This window comes from Leopardus geoffroyi, chromosome X, assembly GCF_018350155.1.
Source record: "Leopardus geoffroyi isolate Oge1 chromosome X, O.geoffroyi_Oge1_pat1.0, whole genome shotgun sequence".
Lineage (NCBI taxonomy): Eukaryota > Metazoa > Chordata > Mammalia > Carnivora > Felidae > Leopardus > Leopardus geoffroyi.
Genome location: NC_059343.1, coordinates 12228675 through 12243709, shown reverse-complemented (window position 1 = coordinate 12243709; position 15035 = coordinate 12228675). Strand labels below are relative to the sequence as shown.

Genomic DNA, 15035 nt, shown 5'->3' with positions numbered 1-15035 from the left:
GGTCATCTATGATACAATATCACCCTATCCAGGAGGGGGACGTGGTAGGACTCTCAAAGTGTTGCAGAAGTGTGGCTGTTGATCTTTTTCTCATTGTTGCTTTGAAAGTCCCCATTTTCATCAGGGTCACCCGATGTAATTTTTCCACTCATGATTTTCAAGCAGCGAGGTGGAACTTGGGGGCTGAATTCATGACGAGGCAGCATGGTAGAGAGGAAAGCCCAGACATCAACCTGCTAGGGCACTTCTGTTGGCATCTGTAGAATGCCCACTAGGGGAGACTCTCTTCCACTCATTGTGGCAACCCTCAGAGCATCTCTGCGGCTCTGCTGCAATTTCAGTTTTGACCGATGATGACCAGTGCAGACACAGTGCAGTTCAGTGTGGTGGAGATAGGGTTCCAGTGACACCCTTTCGTCTTCCCCCATTGCCACCAGTGCCTTAAACACCAGCTCCTCCGTTCCCTCACGTGTAAGAGGATTCGAACAACAGCAACTGTGAGGTGCTACTTTGAGGGTGACAGAAAGAATCCAGCACACCCGGTCCATGGCAGGGGGCTCTTAATGACAGTTCTACAGATGCACCGACCAATGTAGTTGCTAGTCACACGTTCTACATAAATTAAGAGAAAATTTGGTTTCTCAGCAGCAGTAGTTCCATTTCAAGTGGTCAACAGCCAGCTACGTCTGGTGGCTACCATATTGGATAGTACGGCTACAGAACATTCCCATCATCACAGAATGTTCCATTGGACAGCACTGCTCTCTATCATTAACTTGGAATTTACACAACCAGCAGAACTCAGGGCTGACCAAAATGATTCCCTTTGAAGTGGAAGTTCTCTCGGGATGTTTATCTGTGGAGGTGAGAGTCAGGTGAGACCATTCTTGGAAGGGCGTCCTTTGTTCACCAGAGATAGAAAGGAGTGCTGTTTGTTTTCTAAATTAGGATAGCCTATCTATGAGCCAGCTACTTCAGCCCTGACAAGATAGAAAGTTGAGGCCAAGGAAAATGTCCACAGTGCACTTAGCCAGACAACAACAGAAAGGGCAGGGGAGGATTCTGACTTTGAGTCAGCAGAGGAAACCCAGAGTCCAGAAAAGATAGCTAATCTGTTTTGCAAACAGATTGTCGTAAATAACTGACAGGAGATGGGCTGCTTCTATCTAAGTATTAACCCAAATAATGCGGTTTAGTCATTAAATCTTGTAGGTGGTGGCTAGATTGTTTCTCTAATATTCTAATCCGGGTCACAGAATGGCTAAGGCAGCTTTAAGTGGAGGGTGGATATTTATCCCTGCGTTTGCCTTGTGTTTTCCACTCTGAAAGAATGTTGTGCCTGCTCTTTTTTCTGGTGACTGCTATTCATGCTGAACTCTGTCAACCAGGTATGTAGCCTTGAAACTTAAAAATAGATTAACAGTTTTCTAAATGATTGACAACAAAGACCTCTTTATTTTTCTAAATCTGCAGACGTGTTGTGGCCTGAAAGTTGAGACTATGACTGTTTTATGAGTTTGAAAGAAAATTTTAAACCCTGTAAGGTGATTGTAGTTGAACTCTCAGGAGTATTTGGGGCGATTTCGCTGAAGTTCAGCATTGTGTTGATTTGAGTTGGTTAAATGTTTGGTCTTCTGTTTTGACAGATTTTTATCATCAAATGCTGCTCTTTTTTTTTTTTTTCTTTTTGGCAGATGGAGAAAATGCTTTTAAAGTAAGACTTAGTATCAGAACAGCTCTGGGAGATAACGCAGTAAGTGGAGAAACTGTGTGTTCATTTTTCATTTTGTTTGCTAATAACACTACTTTCTCGTGTAATGAGTCTCTCTGTATAGTTATGTTAAACTTGTTATATAGATTAATTTGAAAGACCTCAAATCTGATACTGTGTTAAAGTAAAAAAAATAGTAAAATAGAAATTATTTAAAAATGATTTTGCCTAAGGTATTGAATCTGCAGTGCTAGAAATCTGCTAGAAAATCTGTGAGGTTTTGTATTACACAAAACAACTGTGCAAACTTGAACATTTTAATCAAGCTGTGGAGCAAAGGGGTCCCAGTCAGGCCCTCAGGTCTGGTTTGGGCTCTGCTCCTCACCATTATGGTCATCTGAATTTTCTGAGCCTCAGTTTTCTAGTCATTGAAAAGATGGCATGGTTCCACCCATATAAGATGTTTCATAGCCCCAAAATTTTCTAATTCTAACGTGCAGTTTCTTCAGTTCCTCTCAAATATCAAAGTAACACCATGAAATATGTGCTTATGAAATTGAAGTTAAAAAATACTCATTAGGCTCAGGTAGCTGTAAGTGCAATAAAGCCTGTTGAATTAATAAGATGATTCGTGTAATTCTAGTTTTAGTATCCCCGTGTGGTCTGTGAAAATTTTCCCCAATAGAAGGTGATATTAAGATGTGTCAGAGTAGAAGCAATCAAAGAATGCTACAGGTACTTAGAGGTACGTATTCTGTTTGCGGGCCAGTTCACCAATATATTATTTTATTCACCCAGTGAGAAATGGTCATTGTAACAGGCAGCATTTATTGAGGATTTAGTTTAGTTTCCAGCGGGGGCCCTTCTGAGCACTTGACTCACATCAGTTCACGTAGTGCTCACAACAACCCTCTGAGAAAGGTAGTACGGGCATTCCCGTTGTCACTGGGTAAATGAGAAAGCCGAGGTATAAAAAATGAAGCGATGTGCCCAAGATCTCAAGTCAGCAAGTGACAGAGGTGAGATTTGAACCCAGGCAGTCTGACTGTAAAATTGACTCTCTCTACCGCAGAGAGTAGATTGTCGGTTGCTTATCCCAGGGTCCTCTGAGGCAGGCCCCATGCTGAATGCCGGGGACACAATGGCAGATAAATCAGACCTGTCTCTGCCCTCGTGGCACTTACGCTGTTGGGAGGATTGGTTGTCCGTCAAACATTCAGTAAATGAAATGGAAATGTGTAGGCTTGACAAGCATTGCAGGGAGGAGAAGCACATGGGGGCTTTGGCCTTGTCAGGGGCGTTAGTGCTCGGCACTTGCTGTGAGGTCTAAAGCATGAGTGCAGGTGAACCAGAGAATAAAAGGAAAAAGGGCAGAAGGAACAGCACACACAAAGGCTTATTACAGGAAGGAACTTGGTGAGAGTGGGGGATGGAAGGAAGGCTGGGGCATCGGGAGCTGTAGCAGTGGAGTAGAGCATGGCATGTGATGGGCTTGGGCAAGAAGGAGAGATCAGGCTGAAGAATGTGTGGACTGCGTTAGGAAACTTCGCTATTATCTTTAAAGCAAGTGAGGGTTTTATGGAAGAGATGTTTTGGTAGAATTAGTGTTTGGAAGACAGTGGCCACAGTGTGGAAGGCATAGTGGAGGGGATGAGAGTAGAAAAGAGGAATGGAGAAGGAGTCAAGGATGAAGCTTTAGTTTCTAATTATGCAACTGAGCAGATGATGACCCACCTATGAGTCAGGAAACCAGGTGCAGACAAGAAAATCATAGCTTTAATTTTGAACTTGTTGAGTTTGAGGTATTATTGATGAATAGGCAAGGACAGAGTGGGCTTGAGATCTACATTCCTGGGCCATTTGCATTTCTGTGAGAGTGGAAGCCTGGACTAGATGACAGTCTGAGGGAGAAAGGACAGAATGACAAGAGGAGAAGGTCCAGCATAGAGCTTTGAGGTTCTCTAAAACTTGGAGCCTTTGTAGAAAACGGTGAACCCGCTAAAGGGGCAGAGGGGCAGGAGGAAAAGCAGAATGAGCATTGCAAAAGGGAAGAGAGTGCTTCAAGTTGAAGGAAGTGTTCAGGAGTGTCAGATGCTGTTGACAGGCTGAGCAAGCTGAGGCTGAAGGCCGCTCATCATGCTGCGTCATGTGGAGGCCACTGGTAACTTTAGAGAGCCTTTTTGTGGAGTGGTGCAACTGGAAAGCAGCTGATGGAGGGAGTTGAGAATAAGTGGACGGTGAGCACGTAAAGACATGAGTATGACGACTCCTTTGAGAGTGTTGGCTGTGAAGGGCAGGAGAGAGACACCAGTAGGTGGAGGAAGAACGATTGAGTAAAGTAATTTGGTTCTGGTGTTGTTGTAATGGGGAGGCTTGAGCATTGCTAAAAGTCAGAGTCCAGTGGACAGAGGAGAGGGGAAACGGTTATCTTTCAGATCCTGAGAAGGGCAGAGGGAAGTGTTCCTAGTAGAAGTGGATGCAGTGGCCACTGATGGGAGGAGAAACACCACATCCGGCCTTTCGGGGGAGGAGGTGGATAGCATGTATGTCTATAGCGGGAGTTTTTTATTTGGTGTCAGAAAAACGGGGGAGTTTAAATTGATGACTTGAGTATGTATCTGTAAATTAGGAGATAAGAACATCTGTGTGAGTGTGAGGTGTGAGGGAAAGCACTGAGTTTGGTGCAAGGGGAGCCGAAAGAGGTCCAAGATAGTCACTGTGAACCACGAGAGAGAGAGAGAAACTGGGAAAAGTTTTCAATTAGCAATAATCGCGCCTCGGATAAACCTCATTGGCTACGATACTGCCACTGCGCAAAGCTAGAGAGAAAACTGATGGAGAAACCTAAGGGATTCCCAGGCAATTTGGGAGTAGGAAATCATGAACTTAGAGTTAAACCAACAAACCCTGTTTTGTGACTTTCTCCATTCGTACTTGATTACTCACCGCAAATATGTGGTTAGCCACATCAGTTCACTAGGGCTGCTCTAACAAAGTGCCATGAACTGGGTGGCTTAAACAACAGAAAATTATTTTCTCTTCGTACTGGAGGCTAGAAGTCCAAGATCAGGGTCTCAGCAGGGTTGGTTCCTTCTGAGGGCTATGAGAGAAAGATCTGTTCTAGGCCTCTGCCTTTGGCTTATAGATTGCTGTCTTCCCTCTGTATGTGGCTGTGTCCAAATTTCCTGTTCTTGCCAGGACACCAGTCATACTAGATTAGGGTCTACCCTAATGGCCTCATTTAAACTTAGTCATCTCTAAAGACACTGTCTCCAAATATGGTTACATTCTGAGGTACTGGGGGTTAGGACTTCAACATATACATTTTGCGGGGGCACAGTTCAATCTGTTATATGCGCACACACTCAAGTTTCCAGCTAAGAAAATGGAAAGAAAAATTGTACCAATGTTAGTAAAGGAAAGGAAGCTAAGAGAAGTAGTCAGTTTATGAGGGAAGAGAGAAAGGGAGGAATGATGTATATGTCCTGTAAATGTCCAGGATGGGATGTCCAAATGGACTATTTGTTGACGGGTTACTAATACTGCAGATTGTGAAGAAGATGATGCAATGGAAAATACACCACACTTGGAATGATAGAATGTCCAAGAAAGCCTATCCTGAACATTATTGTGATATGATTTATCTTGGTCTCCAGTCTTTAGTGTATGAGTAAGATGGGGGTGGGGGAGAGAGAGAGAGGCAGGCACTGATTAATACCACGGTGGCCACAATTAAATTGCAATGGACCATTTTTCATCCTATGCCTTTTTACATTTTCTGTTTTACTTCTCTCTTAGTATGCCTGGGATACAAATGAGGAATATCTCTTCAAAGCAATGGTGGCTTTCTCCATGAGGAAAGTTCCCAACAGAGAAACGACAGAGTAAGTACACAGTATAAAATCTTAATTGGTTATTTGCAGTAGTATTTGAGGCATGCATTAATTCCAAATTCTATCTTGAAAGTAATTATTTAACTTCATTTTTGAAAAGGATCTCTATTTTAACATTAAAAAAACTTCTGTAATCTAGCTCACCTTACAGTTTATATCATGTTCCAACGATGCTCTTTGTTCAATAGGTGCTATGATGATAAAAACTTCTAGAGGTAGTCATATGTCATAAGCTTTTTATACATTCCTATTGTATACATATAATTTCTCTTGTAGATGGATAGATAGATAGCTAGCTAGAAAGGAAGGAAGGAAGAAAGAAAAAAAACTCTACTCTCATCGTGTTAGTTTGCTAGGGCTGCCATAACAAAATACCACACCCAGTGGTGGCTTAAATGCCAGACAGTTCTGGAGGCTGCAAGGCCAAGATCAAGGTGCTGGCAAGATAGATCTCATTCCAAGTCCTCTTCTCTTGCCTAACAGATGCCACTAGAACTTTGTTCTCATGTGACCTCTGTTGAGGGGGCATTGGAAGGGGGCGGAGAGTGAGTTCTCAGGTGTCGCTTCTAATGAGGACACTACTATCAAGGTTGCACCCTTATGACCATATTTAACTGTAATTATCTCCTCACTGGCCCCATCTCCAAATACAGTCACATGGGGGGGGTGGGTTCAGGCTTCAACATAGGAATTTTGGGGAAGGGGAACAAATCAGTCCATAGCACTCATTTTGGAAATAAATATGTATAAGTTCATTCCACTGTTGATATCTGTCATAGCACCTTGGTTATTTTCTTAGAAGCTTTAGTACAAGTGTTAACAGTTTTACATTTTTTCTATTCTTGTGTATTTGTGATGTTTCCTTTCATGTCTATTTGTGATGCTGGTAACACTCCTGGTTTCTGTCTACTCCCTCTCTCCTTCTTCCCCTCAAGAGGAGAAAAGGCTGACCCAGTCGGTGAGCTGGAAGGAGAAGCTGTCTGTGGCTCCTTCTCTTTAGGACCTGGCTTGCCCTTAGACAGCAGGCGGTTTTCTGTGCTACTCCCTACACTGAGTCCAGAATTAGGCCCTGCATGGGCAGGCACATATACCTGTATGTTCTGTACAGCCTTACAGGTGTATGTGCTGTTTACAGATGAGGACTGTTGCTGTTGGTAGGTGCCGTATCATATAGTGTGTTAAATATCTTGCGTATTACTCCTGTATGTGCAATGGGTGCCCAAGTTCAGCTCTACATGGGACACTGTAGATGAATTTATCTCCATTCAGGATTTTTTTTTAATTAGGAAGAAAATTTTCCTGCAGATTAAAGCTGTGTCCTCCAACCTGGCCTTTCATTTTGGTCTCCTAGCTGCTTTATTCTTTTGTCTAAATTCTGTAATGATTCAGAACCTGACAAACAGGATCACTATTAATTGGCATACCTGAAACCCACAATATATTATGCATGGACTGTGACTATGAAGAAGGAAACAGAAGAATAGAATTTGAGGGAGCAAAGTAAACATATGATATATGTATTTGTGTGTACACACGTACACATAAATATTTAAAAATAGGTAATATATTCACATGATTCAAAAAATTAGAAAAAGGAGGTGTAGGGGAAAAGAAAATTGTGTCCAAAGTGAACTCTACTCCTATTTTATAGAGTTGCAGAAAAACATATATTTTTGTGTTTATCATCTGCCTTTTAAGCTGCAGCACTCTTTCCACAGTTGTTTATCATAACCTTTTTCAAAAAAATGAGGTGATTGCTTTGCAGAAATTTGAAAAGGAAAAATATAAGAAACCCCCCCTTCCCCGATCATCTTACAATGCAACCCCCAACCCCTGCAAATAGTCTCTTTATCCTTTCCTTTTCTTGTTCAGCAGGTTTTACACATTGTTGTGTTCATGGTATTGTTACTTCCTCTGGGTGCCTATGTTAAACGTTGTAAATGACTACATTAAACCAGATGTTTCCCATCGTTTGGAAAAGTTAATTTAAACATGTAACATTTTAGATGAATTTTGAAGAATTCATTTTTGAATTTTTCTTTATGAACTTAGGGCATTGTATACATCTGTGAATATCTGATCTTGTTGACTTGCAAACATGTTTCACTTGGAATTGGGTGCACGGGATATACGGAAGCCTTTGTTGCCAGTGTCCTGTAAACAAGTGAAAAAGTGCAAAACTTTATCAGGGGTCAACAAATTTTTTCCTGTAAAAGCACAGGCAGTGTGAGAGCCAGCAGTACTGCTGTCGGGAGGCTGAGTGCTGAGGGCTGCTTAATGAACCAGGAGGTGTTTAAGATGCAATTCAGTAGCTGAGCCCCATTCTACATGCACTGCCGTAAAGAAGGCTGCATCCTTACGTGAACGGGCTGCCGCTGTGGGAAAGGGCAGCACAAAATGCAAGACGGGATTGAAAACAACTTTGCAGAAGGGCTGCCTCTTGCGAGTGTGGTGGCTGGATGGAAGACACCAGTAGCCCGGCTACAGGGTCAGGTTTTAACTCTTCTGCCTTAGAGAGGCCTTTTGGTGCCAGCGAGGGACAAAATAAATTCTGCAGGGGAGCTGCTATGGGATGAATTGTGTCCCCCCCCCCCAAAAAAAAATTCATGCGTTCAAGTCCTAACCCCTCATAGCTCAGAATGTGATTGTATTTGGAGATAGGGTCCTTAAAGAGGTAATTAATGTAAGATGAGGTCCTATAGGTGGGCTTTAATCCACTACGAATGGTGTCCTTATAAGAAGAAGAGATTAGGACACAGGTGTGCACAGAGGAAAGCCCAGGTAAGACGGGAGAGGGCAGCCATCCACAAGCCAAAGAAAGAAGCCCCAGAAGAAATCAACCCTGACCACACCCTGATCTGAGACTTCTAGCGTCCAGAATTGTAAGAAAATACATTTCTGTGGCTTAAGCCACACAGTCTATAGTATTTGTTACAGCCGCCCTAGCAAACCCCTCCAGTGGCAAATACCCATTTCCGGGATGGCTTCAGGGATCCAGATCTGCGACATTCACTATTTATTTACTTATTTTTCCTCGTCGCTTATTTTATGAATATTGCAGAAAACTTGAAGATGCTGAGATGTACAGAATTGAAAATGTACAAAGTAGCTCACTAAAGATAATCAAATAATACTCAGAATAATGGATACCGTCATTTTCATTCCACCTGTTATCCGGTCCTGGCTACGATATCTCTTATATCAAGCTTGACCGCCTCCTGTGACACAGAGCTCAGTATGTCCTGAGGATGCTTTTGCATATTTGGAAACCTACGATCGATATATCCTTGATCCAGTATGACCTTGACTGACTATGCAAGAGGAGGTTTTTCCTAGAGAGAGGTCCTGGCGGCGTTCACACAGGACTGGTAGGACACTGAACGGGTCCAGTCACCCTCACCCAACCCCAGCAGGCAGTGGGAGAGAAGGCTAGAGGGTCAGAGAGGCCGGGGGTGCGGGCCTGCAGAGAGGCTGTGACATTTCCACTCCCTCCCCCATAGGACAGGAACAGGCAGGAGTGGGTTCCAGCACGTACACACCATGCAGCCACGTGGGGTGCTGACAACTGGACCCATTCAGATGAGGTGGTGCCCATGCCACACTAGCGAGTATGTGCTTTGAGTGTTAACCCTTGCTTGTGTCCCTGTCTACCTCGAGTCAGGTAGAGAACTGCTCACCGAGAGTGGAGTCGTCTGTAGAGGAGAGACTGGCATATGATTTCCTGTCAGATGCTCCCCCACGTGCATGATGGTGAAGCCAGTCACTGAGGCCTGCCTTGTAGCTGGAGAAGTCTCAAGGTGGAAGGCGGGCTGGAGCTCCTGTCATTGGGTGGGAGAGGACGGCTCTGCAAGCGGTCTGCCCTTGAATGGATTTCCGGGAGCAAGCAGAGGCTGCGGGAGGGAGCTGGATGGAGTCCCTGGCTTTGGGGCTGAGAACCAACCTCAGGGCAGGAGGAGGCAGGGGGTCAAGGCTGGCAGTGCACCACTGGAGGCCGAGCAGAGGGGGGATGGAGGAAGTTGATCAGAGTGCGTCGCCCGCGTCAGGGGAAGATGCGGTGCAAAGGTCTCCAGACAGGTCCCGGGGGCCCCACAAGGCGCTCTGAATGGAGAACGCGAGGAAGCCACCTCAACGGAGGACCCCGAACGGTGAACAGCCAGAGGGACCCATAGAGAGCCCTGGCTAAGGACAGAGAACTCTGCTGTTTCCGTCCCTCGTGCCCGCAGCCCTCTCCCGTCTCCCTTTCCATCCCTAAATGAGCAGGATGAAGCAGGTGGGGGGCGGAAGGGACACGTGCGGGGGTGGGGTGGGGAGGTAAGTGTGCACAGAGACTACATCAGTGGTGCACTCCACTCAGGTCAGCACTGCTGGACGGAGAGAAGCTGTGTGTCAGGCAGGGAGACCGTTTTGATCCGAGTTTTGATTCACCCACCCTGATCTTTTTAATAAGGAGAAGTGACTGGCAAGCTACACCATTTGCTTCAGATGCTGTCAAGGAAGAAGGAGGCAGAGCTGACAGGGCAGGGAAAGGCAGAGGGGTGAGAAACAGAAACCTGTTTCTGCCCCGCGGTCTACTGAGGCCAGCCTGTGAACTGCATGGCTGTGCTGGAATCCGTAGAGTTGAGGAGGCTCTACTCGAGTCTCCTGGGTGCTCGGCCCTGACATTAAGGTGATGGATAAAACCAGGTCCCACACAGCATAGCGCCCACATTGAGGAAGCAGGGCGTGGGAGAAGTGGTAGGCAGGTGGACTGAATGTGACCAAAACAAGACAGTTCCTTCAAAGTCATTACTTAAATCTTGATATCTTGCTTTTCTTGCTACTTCCTGGATTCTCTTCAAGGCAGAATAGAAGATGTATGGAGAAATTTCAAAGATAGAAAGTTCTGGGTTCATTAGATCAGACTGTGTGAAGATTTCTTGTGAATTTGAAGAAGATGGCAGCTAGATGTTTTCAAGTGATTACAGTAAGGTTTAGGCCAGATTTACTAAAATAGTTTCACAGGAAAACTTACATGTTTGAAGGCATTTTCTGGAGAAATATAATCTAAGGTTAAACTCTAGTCTAATTCCCAAGTCAGCTGGGTCATTTACCTGCCCAGTTTGCTTAAATATTTATTGGCTTTTAGGATAATGTATCATTTTGAGCAACAGAGGGAGAAGTCTACCTCAGGCATGCCGTTTTCTTTCCGATTTTCACGGTGTGGAGCACGGAATGAATTTCTCCCTCTGCCTAGTTATTCAAGGACAAGTCTTGTGATCTAAAAAGGAACAACGTGCTGTTGTGTCCACGGTAAGGGGATTAATGGTCTTGTGCTTATAAAACAGCAGCCCAGCTCCTATTTAGGCCTTTGGTTTCCAGAAACAAGAGGCCTGATTCTTACCACCCCTTGGATGCAGGTGGCCCTGTCTGGCGCCATTGAGGAGAAATGGCAGGGGAGCCAAATCGTAGAGGATTAGTATAAAACCAAGGCTTTCCACACTTGAGGAAAGGGAGTGCACATTTTTACCTTTTCAGGATTTGCTTGAGAAGCCATTAGGGTATATGTAAATGTTATTACTTCATAAGAGAGTTGGGCAAAGTGATTATTGAAGCAAATTCCAATAATTCCAGCAAACCCATCTATATTTACAATTTCAAAAATGTAGCATTTCCCTTTAGTTGTGCTCCTGGCATTTGAGTTTAGTAATTCGTTTTTACATTGAAGTATAATGGACCTACCACATTGGATTAGTCATTGGCAGACAACATAACGATGCAATATTTGTGTATGTCGCAAAACGATCGCCACAAGAAATCTAGTTAACGTCTATCATTATACATAGTTTCAGCATTTGTTTCTTGTGACGAGAACTCTTTTTTTTTTTTTTAATTTTTTTTTTTCAACGTTTATTTATTTTTGGGACAGAGAGAAACAGAGCATGAACGGGGGACGGGCAGAGAGAGAGGGAGACACAGAATCGGAAACAGGCTCCAGGCTCTGAGCATTCAGCCCAGAGCCTGATGCGGGGCTCGAACTCACGGACCGCGAGATCGTGACCTGGCTGAAGTCGGACGCTTAACCGACTGCGCCACCCAGGCGCCCCTTGTGACGAGAACTCTTAAGACTTAGGCATTTCAGTTTACTTAATACATCAAAATAAACTTTACAAAGACGTGCTTAGCTCACTAGGTGCTTGTTGTTTGATTAGGGTTTCATTTTGTGTAAATCTTCGAGGACGTTCCATGTGGTCACATTTGGAGAAAGGCCAGGGAGAAGTCACACCCGTGGTACATGAGCCAGAATGGGAGGAATTTGTATCCTTTGGTCACTAAGGACATTACTACTAAAGTCTGTAGGACCAGTCTTCATGTTACTTCCATTTTACTACCAGCTTCCCTCACAGTTACACTTCCTCTCGGCTACCCCTATCTACACCGTATCAGGAGTCTTCTTACGCGAGAGAGCTCGGCTACTATTGGGTTGTCTGAGTATCTGTGGTTGTGTAAACAAAGTTTTGGGGACGTAACCTCCCTCCTTTCATTCCCCCCTTTCCATTCGGTCTTGGCCCAATTTACTTTCCCAGTTTGTCTCTCAGAATATCATGGAAACAATGGAGTTCATTTCTCCATTCCATTAATTCATCCACCCATTTCTCACTCACTCACTGAGTGCCCACTCGGGCCACACCGCAGGAACACAGGGGCTGGCAGCGCAGCACAGACTTGGGCCTTGCCGTCCTGTCCCAGGGCCCAGAGAAGGTTTGTGCTGCAGACAAACTGAGTATTTTAGATAGTGTCCCAGGTGACCCCGCAGCCGATAAAATTAAAGAGGGGGTTCTTTGCCTGGACACAATGAAGTTCATATCAGGACAGGGATTAGAGAACCTCCTGACACGGACTGTCGACAAACCACATGAAATCTAGAAGCCCTTTGCCCTCCCGGCCGTCCTGGGTCCATTCTTAGATGGGGTATGGAATCTTCGGAGTCAACTCAGACATCTCGGGAAGTACTGGCCTCTACTTTGGTTTTTAATCTTCTCACTGGTTCAAGACACCGTGACCTTGGTGTTCAAGGGTCTTGCCACTAAACTCCTGCACCTGGCACTTATGAGAAGGGTCATGGAATCTAAGAGCCCTTGCAGCAGGAACTCTTTTCCTCACCATCCCTGACCGTATTGGCTAATCTACGCCTGTTTTCGGTACACATTTGTGAGTGAGTGAAGCATGCTTACCATCCAGGCCTAAGCCACAGGCCTGTCTCTTACGGTGCAGTGGACACAGGAAACCAGTGCTCAGCCACCCATTTCTGCTCTTCTTCCATCCTCGTGGAGACTCCCCTGATGGCCATGGTGTCGATGGCCATAGTGGCAGTAGCTGTGCACTGCCTGGGTTTTCTCTTGTTGGGCCTCAGTTTCTTACTCTTGGGGGAACCGAGACATCACAGTTCATTTCTGCAAGCATCATCCAAATAAGGAGGCCACCCCGGCCCACGGGTGTTTCTCGGCCTTCTTCTACAACCTTCTCCAGAAGCAGGGCGTGCTTTTCCCTGGCCTTTGCCCTCAACCTTGCTAACTTAGGGCAAGTTAGCCCTTACTCATTCCCGTTTCACTGCCTGGATCTGAACAAAAGGATCAACACTTCTCAGCAATTGTATTTCTGTGGTTGGTATCTGTTGAGCACGGGGTTACTTTTGCTTGCTAAAAACCCTAGTCTTCTTTTACTGGAGGAACCACCATGTGGGTGGGATACTTAGTGTTCTTTAGTTGAGGACCCTCGGCAGCTACAACGATTCCCCTTTGCGCTCACACCCATCTTCGAGAAGTGATGGAAACGGTGCTTCTTAGGACTCCAGCACACTTGGAGGCTCCCCGATAAATCCTTGATACGTGTGAACACGTAACGGAACTCACGCCCAGACATTTTACATAATTAAGACCACCCTTATGCCGATGGATGCCAGTGTCTTGCATTTGAATGTGACTCTTTACATTTTCAAAGTACATTTGCATCTATTATCTCTTCATCAATGAAAATAGTAAAAACTATTATTGATCCACTGCCTTGTCTTATTCTTATAGATCATTTTACTGTGCCCTGGCAACTTTAAAATCACGGCTTTGCTCCTGTATTTGTGTATGTAAATAGAAAAAATATATGTATTTACAAAAGACTTGCAGAGAAAATCTAGAGAGATCCTATGTATCAGTGGTCCTCAACCTGGGGGGATTTCATCCCTCCACTGTGCCCAAGGATATTTAGAAGTGCCTGGAGGTATTTTGCTTTTCACAACTGCATATGCTACTGGCCTCGAACGTGTAGAGGCCAAGGATGTGCCATACGTCCTCCAGAAGAATAGACAGCCTCCCACAAGCAACACTGGCCTTGAACGTGTAGAGGCCGAGGATGTGCTATACATCCTCCAGAAGAATACACAGCCTCCCATAAGTAAGACTCATCCAGCCTAAAATGTTAATAGTTCCGACTTTGAGAAACTCTGCTCTAGACTCTTCCCCTGTTTCCCTGATACTATCATGTTAAATAACTGTGATAGATATATCAAAATTAAGAAACTATCATTGGTTCAATGTCACTAAAGTAGACCCTCTTCCCTTTTTGACTAATGTCATTCTTATGTTCCAGAATCTATGCCTCTGTAGTGATCACTGTAGTGATGGAGACAGTTTCTGTATCTTCCTTTGGTTTTCATGACCTTGGTCAGCCTTACTTTTCAAGACTGTGACACTTTGGAGGATTTTTAGAAGTGCTTCCTATGTGGGTAGGGTACTGACCCCATTCAGGTAGCACAGGAGAAGGGACTTTGCCTTGTTTACAGCGCATTCTCTGACTCTCTGAAGGGGGAATGCCATGAAATTCATGTTTGAACAGTAATTAAAGAGGCTTTAGATGGAAAGAAAAATGTAGGCAAAATGTCCAGGTGACCTCTTATCCGCTTTTTGGCCTCCCCTATGTTTCCAGCAATATTCCTTTGCATTTGCTTAAATTATATCAATGGCATGTGCTACACAGAATATCCCACTCCCCATCTTTTCATTCACCAGTGTATTTCTGCAATGCAACGTGTTGTAAGACATGTAGCTCTAGTTCAGTGATTTCCAACTGGGGGTGATTTTTGTCCCTCGGGGGATATTTGGCAATGCCTGGAGGCGATTTCGATTGTCACCACCGGAGGCAGGCCTGTTGATCTGTGGGCGATCGGGGCTGGGTGTGCTGCTAAACACCCTGCCCTGCACAGAATTACGTGGCCTGGTAGCCCAGGAGTGGAGAATCCTTGGGCTGTTTCTTTCCTTGAGTTCGTGGAACAGTCTTCCCTTGACAGAATGTAGCACATTTACTTTATCATCCCCTATTGGTGGGCATTTAGGTTATCCAGTTGTCTGCTCTGACAAAGAGTGCTGGGGAGAACATCCTCGCCAATCTGTGTGTGTGTGTGT

The 15035-nt window shown here is 44.8% G+C and overlaps 1 protein-coding gene and 1 pseudogene across 1 annotated transcript in view; one reads left to right on the top strand and one right to left on the bottom strand.

The window, feature by feature from the left end:
• Positions 1–1137: 1137 nt before the first annotated feature.
• Positions 1138–15035, top strand: part of CLTRN (collectrin, amino acid transport regulator) — a 32463-nt gene continuing 18565 nt past the window's right edge. Inside the window, exons 1-3 of the mRNA XM_045470741.1 lie at positions 1138–1388; positions 1695–1753; positions 5510–5595. Of these exons, the coding sequence (XP_045326697.1) occupies positions 1331–1388; positions 1695–1753; positions 5510–5595 (203 nt within the window). The 5' untranslated portion in view covers positions 1138–1330. The remainder of the gene's footprint in view (positions 1389–1694; positions 1754–5509; positions 5596–15035) is intronic.
• Positions 4449–4532, bottom strand: LOC123595593 (annotated as a pseudogene).